The sequence below is a fragment of the Megalops cyprinoides genome, chromosome 6 (assembly GCF_013368585.1).
Source record: "Megalops cyprinoides isolate fMegCyp1 chromosome 6, fMegCyp1.pri, whole genome shotgun sequence".
Classification (NCBI taxonomy): Eukaryota; Metazoa; Chordata; class Actinopteri; order Elopiformes; family Megalopidae; genus Megalops; species Megalops cyprinoides.
In genome coordinates, this window is record NC_050588.1 from 22499178 (window position 1) to 22513196 (window position 14019).

Below are 14019 nucleotides of genomic sequence, written 5' to 3' on the forward strand. Positions count from 1 at the left end.
CACAGGCACAATGATTGTCGGGGTGTTTGGTCGTAGCTGTCGAGAGCAGTGAGTGGGCCCACTTCCTCTCCCAGCCAACAGTAACACAGGCCACCCTGCTTCTGAATACTCCCTGCTGTGGCTCAGAAGAATCTGGGTCGACATGCCGACACTGACACCAGGCACAGCATCGGCCAAAACAAATGGCCTCGTAAAGCACAATCACAGATGCCGTTCGTCAGCCAGCTTTGATCCTGAAGCCTCTTTCCCCCATTTTAACATGGCTTATACTGCATGCACACATTTAACAATGCTGCCCTCCAGGCCAGCTCATAGCTGCATTCATGTTCCATTTCCATGGCTTGATGTTACAATACCCTCAGCCTACATATTCATACTCATTGCCCATTTTGGTTCATGTGATATACATGCATATAAAAATCTAAGACTCTCTGGATCTGATTGTCAAATAATCAAACCCCACATTTTTCTACAAAGTACCCTTGAAAATATGAACAGCTGCAAAGAGATCTATGTTCAATAAGGACAGGACAGGACAATTAGCATTATTGATGAGATATTGGTTATTTTAAGATGGTTCTAAGGTTCTCAAACTCTCCTTTATAGATATTGACGAGACAGAACAAAACCCTGGATCTAAATTTCTTGTTAATTAGTGAATGTTCACATAATGATCCACATAATAGATCTCAAGACCAAGTACTGACATCAAATATCTTGATCCCTACCTAACATAAAGAAAGAATTCCCCATATGACAGACTCCACTTTATTCACCTGTATGAACAATGCTGGGAAAAAGCCACAGTGCGCAAACAGACAGTATTTATATTCGTTTTCTTCAGGTTGTTGGTGGTTTGAATACAAATTCTTCTCTGTCTGATACTGACTCAAACAGGGGTCCTCACAACCAGGAGACGCCTCCTTCAGAGGAAGGGTTTCAGTTCAGGGTTTGGCCTGGAGATGGCACTGTACTGCATGCGTGTGTGTGTGTGTGTGTGTGTGTTACCGAAGGGCAATGTTTCTTACTCCAGGATATATTTCCCTTCATGTCTGCCTGTCTATCGGTCAACCTGTCTGTCTGCCTCTTTGTCTCTCTCCTGCCTCTGTCTGCCTTAATTTGCCTGTCTGTTTGTCTCAGCCTATCTACCTCTCTGTCCCTCCCCTCTTTCTCCTGCTTTTATCCTTCCCCCTCTCTTTTCTTTCTCTCACTGTCTCTCTCTGTCTCTTTCTCTCTTCCTCTCTCTCTCTGTCTCTGTCTGTATCTCTCTCTCTGTCTCTCTTTCTCTCTCCCTCCCTCTCTCTCTCTCTCTCTCTCTCTCTCTCTCAGGTTGTTTTGGGCGGCGGGGGCGGGCATTCACGTGCCATTCCTGGCAACAAATGAGAGAGAAGAGGACCCCAGCCTGGCCCGTGACACTCTGGTCCCCTGCCCATGCGTCAGCAGAAGCACATGCTTTCCTTGGCTCCCCCCTGCACACTGCACTACACTGTACGTGTGACGGTGACAGACGCGGTGGCTGGACTGCGCCTCCTCGTCTCTCAGCGAAATTCCCTGAAGGCAGCGCGTCTGTTCGGAGATAAACGCTACACGACAGGAAAAAAAGCAAGAACCAAGAAAGACAAAGACAAGAGGACCACCGAGGTGCCCGCTGTGGTCCCGTCTGGGGGGATTTTAAACATACGAATATGAATCATAATATTAGTTGAGAATGGATTGTACATCTATAAACATGTTTCATAAAATGTACTATGATATTTTCTATGAAGACATAATTTACATTTTGGCCTCTGACTTCTGAATCAGAATTATGCAAATTCAATTCATCCACATTAATTCACAGAGAAAGAAGCACTGCAAGAACTGGTCTACCCAAATGCGTGCACAATTAGGTAGAAATGAGAGGCAGACTTAACGTATGGTGCAGTAAGCTAAAGTCCAGAAACCCAAGACAAACCCCAGCCCAGAGCAGTGTACAGCATACTTACGTCTATCATATCAGAGACGTCGTGGATGTAGTATTTCGCCACAACGGCATTTGTAGCAGCCAGGTTCAATAAATAGTCGTTCCGAGCTTTTGTGCATTTTAGCTTGTTTTCAGAATACTTGGCTTGTCTCTGGAGGAAAAAAATGACAAAAGAATGAAAGTTAAACATCAGCAACAGAAAGATGTTGTTCTGCAATGGTTATGAACTAGTATTTTTTTTTTTTACTTTGGTGGGCACTGATGTCTGAATTATGTACAAAATTACCCTGAAAGTCAAATGAATGCGCTGTCTTGAGTGGTCTTAGTCTTACACAACTTGAGCTGATGGCACTGAAATAGTCAGGGGTAGTGACTATTGATAGGTACTTTGAGGGTCAGTAGATAAGGACAACTAAGTGGTGAGCTGACGTACTGTTTTCATAGCCGAACCAAGCAGCGGTGGTTTCTCACACTTCAACACAATAAACCGCATAGCATTGACACTGCCAAGAAAGGCAGATAAAGGACATCCGCAAACATTCACTCACACACACACACACACACACACACACACACACACACACACACACACACAGTATATACTGTACTCTATACACCCAGGCACACATACACAGACACTCACAGACATGTTACACTACTAATACATAAGATAATATCATTATTCAGATATAATGAAGCAAATTCTGGTACCTTCCCCTCAGATGTAACAAAACAGCCAACACACTGAGCCAAATTTCTATTTTGTAAATCTACTGAACACTGCAAGCTGACGAAAGACTCCTGTTTGTTGCTATGGTTATATAAACATGTCCCATCTGTTAGAGGGACTCAGCTGGAAAATATAATTTTTTTATCAAAAAGAATAAGTACTCAAAGAGGTCAGCTGTTCTCAGATTAATAATTGATGTTAATTGACTGATCCTTTATTGTATTGACAACACAAGCCAATTATAAAACACTAAAGTGAAGCGTAGAAACCCCTTTTAAAAACATGTTTACAAAAACTACTGTAAATGGCTCATCTACAGGCTTGAACCAACATGGCTTAGATGGTAAACATATCAAATATTTATACATACAATTAACGCTTATACTTTAATACATCATCTGTACTGTAAATGATCAACAAAATAAATACCAATACTGCATTTTCTCTCCAGTTTCTCATACATTCAGGTAGCGCTAACAAAGCCACAGCAGGCTCCAAATTCAGGTCGCCCAGCTTTAAAGCAAGAGCATCCATAGCTACAGAGAAGCTATAAATAGTATGGAGTTGTGCAGTTTTATTCTGGCAGCACTCTGAGATGCAGGGTGGGGGAGAGGTAGAGAAGCAGTAGGTGTGTGAGCCTTTTGATACCTTCATCTTCTCAGACCCGCGCACCTGATTAGCATAAGGAAAGTCTTACAGTGAAACTGTAATGAGATCTACGGCAGGCTCCTTACATCACGCAGCACAGTACATTAATCAGCGGCAGCACGAATTACCGAGGCTGAGAGCCGTCTCTCAGCTTCGGAGACGCTCTGAAGAGTTGATTCATTGACCTGGAATAGCCGTTCCGCGCGTCTTGCTGCGAGACGAGGCCACGGGGGATCCGGCAGCCATTTAATATCCTCTAAAACATCACCACAGGAGTGGCCAAACACAAAGGAACGGGACGTACTCTTTATGCATCGCAGGCTGCACCCCAACTCCCCCCCCCCACCCCCTGTGCTGAGAGCGCCCCTGCTGTCCTAGGCCAGAACAATGGAGCGTGAGGCCGTGATCACAGCAGGTACGGGCCACTCGCCGCGCCAGACGCTACAGCGACATCGCTCAGCTGCAGAGAGCGTCGGGCGATGAACACCCGGTCACGTGGAAACAAGATGGAAAACAGACCTCCATCCATCTAAAAAAAAAAATACCCCCCCACCTCCTAATCCTAATCACACAGGGCGTGAACAGGTACGAAAGCACAACACCCCCTCGCTCCCCGACCGGGGGGCCTCACCTTCTCCTTCATCTTCTCGATCTTGCGGACGGAGCTGCGGCGCTGGGGGCGGTCCTCGTGCCTCAGCAGGTTGACGTTGATGTCGCCAGATTTGCTGAACTGCTTCTCCTCCTGCTTCTCCGCCTCCTTCAGCTTGCTCTCGGCACTGATGCTCTCCGTGTGGTACATGTGGTATGTCTTCATCACCTGCGGAAACGAGGGTGCAAAACAGGGGTCAGCCAGCTCCCCTAAAATATCACTCATCAAAGCAAGGAAGACATTTTTTTTTTACATTTTTGTTATCACACTGTGAGACTGCCCCCCCCACACACACACACACACACACACACACACACACTTCACACTTCAGTCTCCAGCCAACCGCATGCAGTCCAGTTGTGTGTTCAGACACCCTCTTTACTTCCAGCAAACTGAATACTATGTATGTCGGGACATGCAACAAGACTGCACTTGTTCAGCCTCATAATGCAATGCATGTTTAGTAAGTGGCCGTTTTTAATTCATTAGGGCCGGTGTTAAGCCCTGCGGAGGAGGTCACATCAGTATTCTCATCATGACTGCGGCGCTGGGGACAGCGCGTTAATATGCATGAGTGTTCCGTATGCAGAGAGCAGGGGGGACTCTCCCATGGGCCGGAGGAGAGGGAGGAGAGGAGAGCAGAGCAAACGAGAGCCGCGGCGTTCCACTCCCCGGGAGGGTCCCTGCGCCTCTCCCTCACACACACACAGAGCTGTCTGCATCCTCAATGACCGTATCACCCCAATAACTGTTCTGCCATTGCTGCTTGAAGAGACTGCAGCCAATTCAATGGACGTCAAACAGCACATTTGAAAACACAACAACGATTACCATTATCATGCCACTTACCCGGGGTGAACAAAATTTAGTGCATAGTAAAAAAGCAAACATTTCCAACATAATTACATTCCACCGAAGCCCCTCAATATTTGACATATATTCCACATGTACTATATGATTTCTTTTTTCATTTCAATGGCACCATTTGCAATGGTGATTAATTTAAGAGAAGAACAAGTATCTGCATGCTGTTTGTCATACATTAAAAGGGGGTTGACAAATAAAAAAAAGGTCCTGACTAGACAAAGGATTACAGTCGAAACAAAGTCCCTGTTTGTTGTTTATTTCAAGGGGCATTATCAGCGTGTGAATACACACTTCCCTCCTAAAAAATGAGCAAACCTACATTTGTTCTGCTGTTGGCAGACTTCGCTTAGGGGATTCTGCTCCACTGCTGCACTGTATTACAGTACGTCTGTCTTCCAGCCAGCAGATGCCAGTCAGACGATGTTTTGAATGAAAGGCAGATTAAGTCAGTGGGCCGAAGGCTGCCGCAGGGATGCTCATCTGGGCCAACCTTGGCACCGCCGCCCCCACTGGCATCCGCACTTTGGATGTGAGAGAAACCTTGTTCCCTCTACAAGGCGCTGACAGGCACTGTGTTCACTCGCCTCCGTTACTACATCCCCCATTGTTTCCATAGCAGCCAATCAGTAACCAAAGACCACTGTACATCAGACCGCCCAAAGCCCCCTGTGCCCAGTGTCCTGCCCCACTCCACCTCACCATTTCAGAGTCCCCACAATTCCCCACTCAGAAACAAGTGCTTCCAAAACTAACTCATGGACAGATGTGCAGAACAGTGTGACACTCAGTGAGCAGTCCTTTGGTGTGCACAGAACGCAGAACATAGGTGCTCTCTGGCTCAGAGCGTCAGGGGCGGGGCGGGAGAGGGGCATTTCAGCGGTGATTTGCTATTAACTTTTATTGACAGATTTAAGCAAGTGGCACATATTTTTCATTCTTACATATCACCATCAGTTTTGGCTTTGCCGGAAATTAAGCGGGCGTGTGTGCCTGTATATATCGTGTAAAATGTTAACCTCCACTTGTTACACAGCAACAGCACTGCTGTGCCTCAACTGCAGGTCCATTCCAAGGTGTCCCGTCTTCTCTACCGGCTCGTAAAACTGCAGACCGGATCACTTAAATGCACAGCATGCCTCTCTCACCATTCCATTCACACCGCTGTTCAGTGCATGGGTCAGTGTATGAGAAACACCCCCAGAAGTAATGCAACAATCAGCGCCAACACTAACATCAGCCCATTCCCCAGCTGTAAGGGGATACTCAATTCATACTGGCTGTGTTGGCGCTATAATCACTGGAAACACTACATACACTTACTAAAATGTCATATGGGACTCAGTGCCGTTCCTATCAGATTAAGGCAGTAGACTCAGATTCTATACAATTTTCTGTAGTCCTGTAGGACATAGGGCAATAGCAAACTCAGCCAACAGTAGGCATTCCAGCACCAGAGTGTGTCAACACTACCGCAATATGCATGCAGACCCCAACATTGACACAGAACTCTCAGTGTACTGAAACTGCGGGGTAGTTTGATTCACCCATCACAGTCTATCACAGAAGAAAAAATACTGCAACTTCCAACAACACAAAAACACAGCAGAGGAGGTATTTCACATTCGGCTATGACAAACAAAACATTCAAAAAAAATATATTTATTCTGTTGCCAGATTTCACTGGGTAGCTCCAATCTGAGTAAAGAAACTAGGTTAAACCTACTCCTCTCTGGATGTCAAACTATTTTTTTCCTCTGGAGGGAGACGGGTTTCCTGGCAACTTTGATTTGCTTTACTGAGATGTAGAAGTCCTCCAGCAAAAGAGGAGCTGATTCAAAGGAACAATGAACTTAGCTGGATCATGTCTTTCTCGCCTGCACTGGAGCTGAAGTTTTTTCACTCATTGTTTTGAACTTTTTCTACATAAAGGTTTAAATAAATCATTTTTTATTGACATAGGCACCCTCTTTACCAACCAGAAAACTCTGACCTCTGAAAAAATGACTAACACACGACTCAAAAATTCATAACTACATCAAAACTAAACAGAGGTCCTACTGCAAGTTCTATTCAGCAACACATTCATGTGTATATTCAGCAGAGCTCCACCAACATCAGCAGCAGAAAGGAGCTATTACACTTCCAAAGGGATGCTACAGCAGAATGACCTAAGCTGAACTAAGCCAGAATGAACTAAACTGGACTCGAATAAAGCTGTCTCTTTCACTTCAGAACAGGAACATGCAAACATGTTCCTGGAGTGTCGCAGTACTGCAGATGCTCTTGGTCTCCCTAAGTTAAAGTATTAAAAAATTAAATATCTTTGGTACATGCTCACCTGCATTAATTATCTTAACAATTAACTTAATTAAATTAAAATAAAAACAGATCTGACACAGCAGGTTGCCAAGCGATGATGTAACAGCTTGGCAAATTTGAGCAGTAGTAACAATCTAAGTCTAAGGTTTTAAGGAGCAACACATTTCCATAATTCCTTCAAGCAGGAAACACAGGGCAGCTATAAAGCTCATTTGCAAACAGAGACAACACAAGGCATTAATAACGCTGAACAGCTCCCCTGTGCTGCCGAGTTAAAATAAGAGCGTGAGGTGCACCTGGAGAAACACATTAAGGCTGGGAGAGTAATTGGCCTCCTGATCCACTAACAGATTGCAGGCCTTTGTTCTCACGTTTCTTGTCTCGGAATCAGTATATAATCTGACCAAAAGTCATTATCCTCGTCATCAAATCAATGTCATCAGCGGTGAAAAAAAGCAGACGGCTCCTCATTTCTCCTTTACTGGAAACCTTGTTTTAAAGATTTTTTTGGTTAAACTCTTTACCCAATTTCTCTCTTTTCCTTATGCTTTCCCAGGTTCCGACTGTCACAGTCATTCCATGCCTTCATTCTTCTAAACTCTTGCTCTCGTTCTAATATCCAGGAGGATTTTGCTTTAAATAGCCCTGGATTTAGTTGTCCCCAAGCATGTACTGTTCCTGGGCTCCTTTTCAGCAGATCAGTTTTACATTTTACTTTGTAATTATGATTGAAATCCAAAGCTTTGGAAATGTAATATTTCATACTGAAATACTCATGTTAATGCAATATCCCTCCTGTGCTAATGTGACTACAAAATCATCAGAAAGTCAGAATGAAGAACACAGCTTTATAAAGATTTTTAAAATAACAGCTTATGAACCTGCAGAGTTAGGATTTCAGTGTTGCACAAATGATAATTTGTTAAATAGTAAATGTAACAATCAACATTTAAACAATTGATGATTGTAGCAGCTGCAAAACACATACTTTAGCTTTACAATACTCATCCCTATAAAATTAGACAAATATTGTTTTTTGCTCTGAAGACTTTATCACCAATCAATAACTGAACAAGCCAAATCATGTGTGATCTTTGACCTATTGACCCCTGACCTATACTGCGCAGTTCTGATAGAGTGAAGTGGCCCGCAAAGTGTATGCTGGGTAAGGGCATCTGGATGATAAATAAATAATAAAGTACATCTATCTGTAGTGTCTGGGAGAACAGATGGATGGATGTATGGAGATGGATATCTTTGCCAAAGATCGCCCTTTGATGACTCGCCGCTTGTGACATTTGATGAATAAGTAATCTCTCTCTGGTGGCAGACCCAGCTCTGGGGGTGACAGAAGTGCTGCGGTGGCTTGAAAATCAGCCAGCCGTGGGTGCGGCATCTCCTTCAGCGAGAGACTCTCCGAGTGGGCATGAAAAAAAGGCCCTTTCTTTCCTCCCAGTCAGGGTCAAGACTTCATGCGAGGAGCTTCCTGCTGATTAAGCTCATCATCCCAGTTCTGCATGGATCCTGAGGGGTGTGCAGAGGATACGTGGATCTGAACTGCGCCATCAACTGGTGCTATCAAACTACCTGTCTACACTATAGAAAGAAGGGGGAAAGAGGGTGAGAGAGAGAGAGAAAGAGGGAGGAAGAGAGAGGGAGAAGGAACCTGAAAGAGAACAGCCTCACTTACTGGCCGGCTGTCTGGCCTGGTGTTCAGCCAGTCTTACAAGCTTGTTTGAGGAAGAAGAGAGAGAAAAAAGGGTGAGAGGAGAGAGAGAAAGAGAGCGAAAGATAGTGAGAGATAAAGTGACAGTGGGGGAAGGAGAGAAAGAGAGAGTGTTTTATTCTGAGAGGGAAGGGGGGTGATCTTTTATGTTCATGATGCCTTGGCAACACTGGATAACTCCTGTCATGCTAATAAAGCCTGTTTGACAGTGACGGTGGGGGAGGAACAGAGAGAGTGTGTTTGAGGGAGAGAAGTGGGTGTGAGCAGCCGCACGTGCCAAAGAGACAGATCTATGGATCCTGCGGCAGGAGATGGGAACTTCATATTGATGTTACAGCAGGCCCAGACATAAAAAAAACAAGGTCCAATGTGGTAGTGATCTGAGATTAATCTGGCCCATAGGGAGACTGCAGCAATGTTCCATTCTATCATCAGCATTTATGGTATCGTCCACAGTCTAATGCTGCTTCTATGGTCTGTTTTACTGGCACCCACAATGCTCTGCAGTGTGACTTCCACCTCACACGTTCTTTGCTCTCAGGCGGCGACAAACAGCCAGAGGAAGAGACTGAGGATGTCTGCGTGAGGACACAGCGAGCAGAAGTGCACTGCATGAAATAGGTTCTGACAGCCATAAAGGGAAGGAATATTGGTTTACTCACAGTGTAGAGTTCGTTTGTCACCTTCACCAGCTCCTCGTGCATCTGTATGCCAATGTCCTTGCTCTGCAGAAAAATCAAACAGACCAGACAGGACTCAGGCAAGTGACTGGGGTCACATAATATATGACTGACTCCAGGTCAGCACATAAACATGTCACAACAGATTCATCCTACAAAAAAAAAAAAAAAAACAACTGTTACCACAATTACTGTTACATCACTATACACCTGACAGAAAGATGCCCAGAAACGGAAAATAAGATGTATAAAACAACATCCACCATTGAAAGTAACCATTACTGATCCTCAATCAGTAAAGAACTGGACACCACTGTCTACATTAGTAATCACATGCTCTGATTAGGATGGATTTAAATGTGAGATGATAATGGATTTAACCTCCTTGGGGTCGTTAAAAAGGAATTCCAGGGCTGTGCTTTTGGAATGCTGAGCATCGCTGGAGGCTAAGGCCTGGATTTAATCAACATATGTCCTAAACTCTGACTACACAATAAATGCCAGTGTTGCTTTTTTCTGTAAAAAACTGAGGAAATCGATTTTGGTGATCACTGAATTCACCAAAACTGTGTTTGCATAGAATAAAAGTGTGTCTGGAATAAAAAACTGTCTGAAAAAATGAGAGCACATGTTGATTAAATCCAACTCAAAACTTCGCTGGGTTCATCTATGAATCTAGTCATTATTATGACGGCAAAAAAGGATAATTTTATAAAATGGGCTTTACAGTTTTTTGAACAGCAGGCTGGTAAATATCAATTTAATCCGGGCCAAGGTCCGCAACCCCCTGTTACGCCAGCACATGTGACCCAGCCCCAAAACACAGATCTCCTACTGCCACATCCTCCTGCATGAACAGGCCTGCCAGCCAGCTTATCAGTGGCACACCAGTCACCGCTGTTGAATGGACTTCCCGTCTAGCTGTTTGCTTAAGCACACGTTTAAGAAGGTACAGTTGCATGGTCTCCTGGTCCAGTTTATGTCTCTCCCCTTTCCTGTGATTATTCAAGCTCCATGTTTGGCAGTAGAGCTGTGTAAATGTCAAACCCTGGTCCCGGTGATCCACTAAACCCCTGCTTTGCCTTGGTATGCTCAATCTGTCTGACAACAGCAGCACAACTCCCTAAAACAGAGGTACTGAACAGGGTATGCTACTGCGTGCGTATACTGTAGCACTTTGGCCAGATATAGCAGGGAAACTCATCATCACCAGGCTCAATGCGGTTTCTGCAGTGATATTGTGCAGCTAATGTGTGAACGTTGTGCAACCAAGAAGTCAAAGATTAATAATTCTGAAACTGTTGTGAATATTGGAAACAAGGCGGAAATGTACTGAAGCACATCATACACTGAAAATTTGCGGTCTGCGATGTTTCAGAATTTAGTGTTAGTGTTTTTCCTTACAGAGGATGACACCAATTGTCTTTTCCCTCTCAGAGCTGAAAGTTCTGTATCCCTGGGAGTTTTTCACAAGCTGTGCACCTCACCACAGGAGTAACCTTAATCGGATAGACTGAGCTATTCATCTTTGCAGTCAGAAAACACCAAGACGTGCAGACTGAAAATGTGTGATGCAACGCAAGGGACAAAACCATCAAACAATTGTCACTACATTCCTTATACTGCTGCTTTTCAGTGAAGCATTCTGGGAGCTTTGGGGGTGTGGATGGCAATGCAGATATTTGCAAACACTGATGTGTATGACAGAAAGAACCTTGAAAAGAATGAAAAACAGAAGTGTATGGTTACATTCACACAATGTGCTTAGTTTCCAGAAAAGCAATGAATTAGACAGAAAGATTTTGTTAGTGTTCAACACCATATTCTCTGACTCAGTCCTAACAAGCAGCACAAATATTGAGGTGGAAAACATCCTAGGGTGAGGAACAGCAATGTGTTTCTGTAAAACCTATTTCAGCGCACAGAACATGTCTATCACTCCTGTGTTCATATTCGTTTTCACAACTATGAAGGTGAAAAATCTCACCTATCTGGTGTTAGTGTGGAAAAAAACGACCTATTCACAGTGTTCTTGACACCCACTACCAACTTTTTAACTAGAACTGGTGAAGATATTTAATTCTACAGTTGTGTAGCTTCCCTTTACTCCAGTACATTTTCACTTTCTTGGCCTCACCTAGAATTCATTATCCTTTCTTCCATGGTGCACCTTTCTGCACATAAATCATACTGGACTTTAATATATACAGATCAATACAGCCCAGGGCCTTATGGTATGGTCAGTGTTGTTGAGCTCGTTGTTTTGGACACTGTCAACACACATATACACACAGTCTGTTACAGAAAATGTTTAACCCTTTTGAACGCTTTTGTGTGCAACTGAATAACTTCATCTTCATATTTAGAAATGTGATCTCCCTATATACAAAAATGTGAATTAGAAACAGAAAATGATCACGCAAATGCCGAACTACCAAGGCCAGAAATTTTCCTCAGCTAATCCAACGTGCAAAACTGAAGTAGCAGGGATAAGCTGTGATAGATGGTTCAGAGAAAGAGGTCCTCGGGTGGAAGGAAAGAAGACCATGAAGGAGATCCTTGCAAAGAGGAAGAGTGGGATTTGGGAGAAGAGAGTAAATTGAAGGGTTTGTGGAAAACAAAGATGGAGTTTATTACATAAGGACTTGATGGAGGGAAAATGAGACTGATGAAATGAAAGAATATTTATAGATTTGTCAGTTACCAGAATGACACAGATGAGACAGAAAGATAAACTTTGTGAGAGTGTGATGGAAGCAGCAAACAGTAAAACAAAACAGTGACAAAAGGGAGAAAAAATTCCTTACAAACCAAAAATACACCATGATGCAGACAAGTCAGAAAATATGAAAAAGCAAAAGAATATGAAAAAGTAATCATTAAACAATAATTACAATAACAACAACAATGATCAATTATTGGCTGATTAACCATTAACCCACAAAAATACACAAAGACCATCAAGTAAGGAAAATAAAAGTAAACCATTGAATAAGTAAGTGAGTGAGAAACAACAGACATGCAAACCACAAGCATCAGTGCCGAAAATCCACAGTAAAGAAGACTCAGAGAGACTACTGTTACATCACTATACACCTGAAGACGCCCAGAAACAGAATGTATAATGTATCAGATGTATAATACAACATCCACCAATCAAGGTCAGCATTACAGATCCTAAATTAGTGAAGAACTGGACAGCATTCTGGCCCCAGATCACTGTGACCCCAGGCATGACTGGTCCACATTGGGGAATCGTATGGGGCAAATCATATGGGGTAATATTGGCAGAACCCCTTCCCTTTCCCCCCCTACTCCCAACACACACACACAACCACCCAACCCTCATGATCGCCCCAACAATGCTCCCTGGAGACAAACAGCGCACAGCTGCAGGATAAATGCAGCCAAACGCTCTCTGCAAACTGCTCCTCTCCAATCCCAAATGAGAATCCACACCGACACAATACAGCAGAGGTTTTACTGTAGAGTGAAACCCCTCAGTCACAGTCACTCTCTCTCTTTCTCTGTTTTTTTATTGGTTCATTTGCTGTCTTTAATCTTTTTTGATTTACTACATTGTACACAATTATGTCCACTTATTTTATCTACATTGATAAAATAAAGTTCACCTTAAAGACTCCCTCTCCCTCCCTCTCTCCCTAGCCTCTCCCCCCCTCAGTCCAATCCCTATTCAGGGCTGTCAATGGTGGCTATTTATCCAAATATCAAATTGTGTTTGACTGAATGTGATAAGTGGAAAGCGCTTTTATGGAGGAGAGAATAAGCCTCTTGGCAGGGAGTGAATGGCATTTGTATGCATCACTGGCGCTGCTGTTGCTACATTGCAGGGAATGTACTGAACTGCTGGCGGGGGGGCATTTTCTTCCATGGAAAATGCCCGCTTTCAACACAACATACAGTACTACAACTGCAAACCACGTAACGTATTGTGCAATGAGGCAATGAGTGCAACCTCTGCACCAATGCAGAATACCGATCCAACACAACAATGTCTTGTGCATTTTCTACACCATGTACCATTGGATGTACAGTAAATTTATATCATGGACCACCTTAAACTCATAGAATGACATCTTAATGGAGACATATCTCAGTGCTCAAACATGACGCTTGACTTTGCAGCTGACACAATTTGTCAAATTTGACAATTTGTCTGGACACCTAAACTGAGCAGAGCTTCAAACACGCTGTAATTTTGAGCTCAATAAGACTTTTTCCACCAGTAGGCTGATCATGAGTATGCCACAGTCACAGCTCACACAACCACCACCCTTTCATACAGACACCATCCACCCATGCTCAGCTCCAAACCCGAGGCAACAACAGCACCAAAAGGGACACTTCACAGTACTTTTAAACATGATAAGAGTTCTATATTTTAAAAAAAAATGAATAACTGCCAAGCGTTGTGGT

At 43.6% G+C, this 14019-nt stretch overlaps 1 protein-coding gene across 2 annotated transcripts in view; it reads right to left on the reverse strand.

Moving 5' to 3' along the window:
- Nucleotides 1–14019, reverse strand: part of srgap3 (SLIT-ROBO Rho GTPase activating protein 3) — a 76767-nt gene that overhangs the window by 21908 nt on the left and 40840 nt on the right. For both annotated transcript variants that reach the window (XM_036530479.1, XM_036530478.1), the window contains exons 4-6: nt 9565–9627; nt 3973–4158; nt 1986–2114 (exon numbers count right to left, since the gene is read on the reverse strand). In XM_036530479.1, the coding sequence (XP_036386372.1) occupies nt 1986–2114; nt 3973–4158; nt 9565–9627 (378 nt within the window). The remainder of the gene's footprint in view (nt 1–1985; nt 2115–3972; nt 4159–9564; nt 9628–14019) is intronic.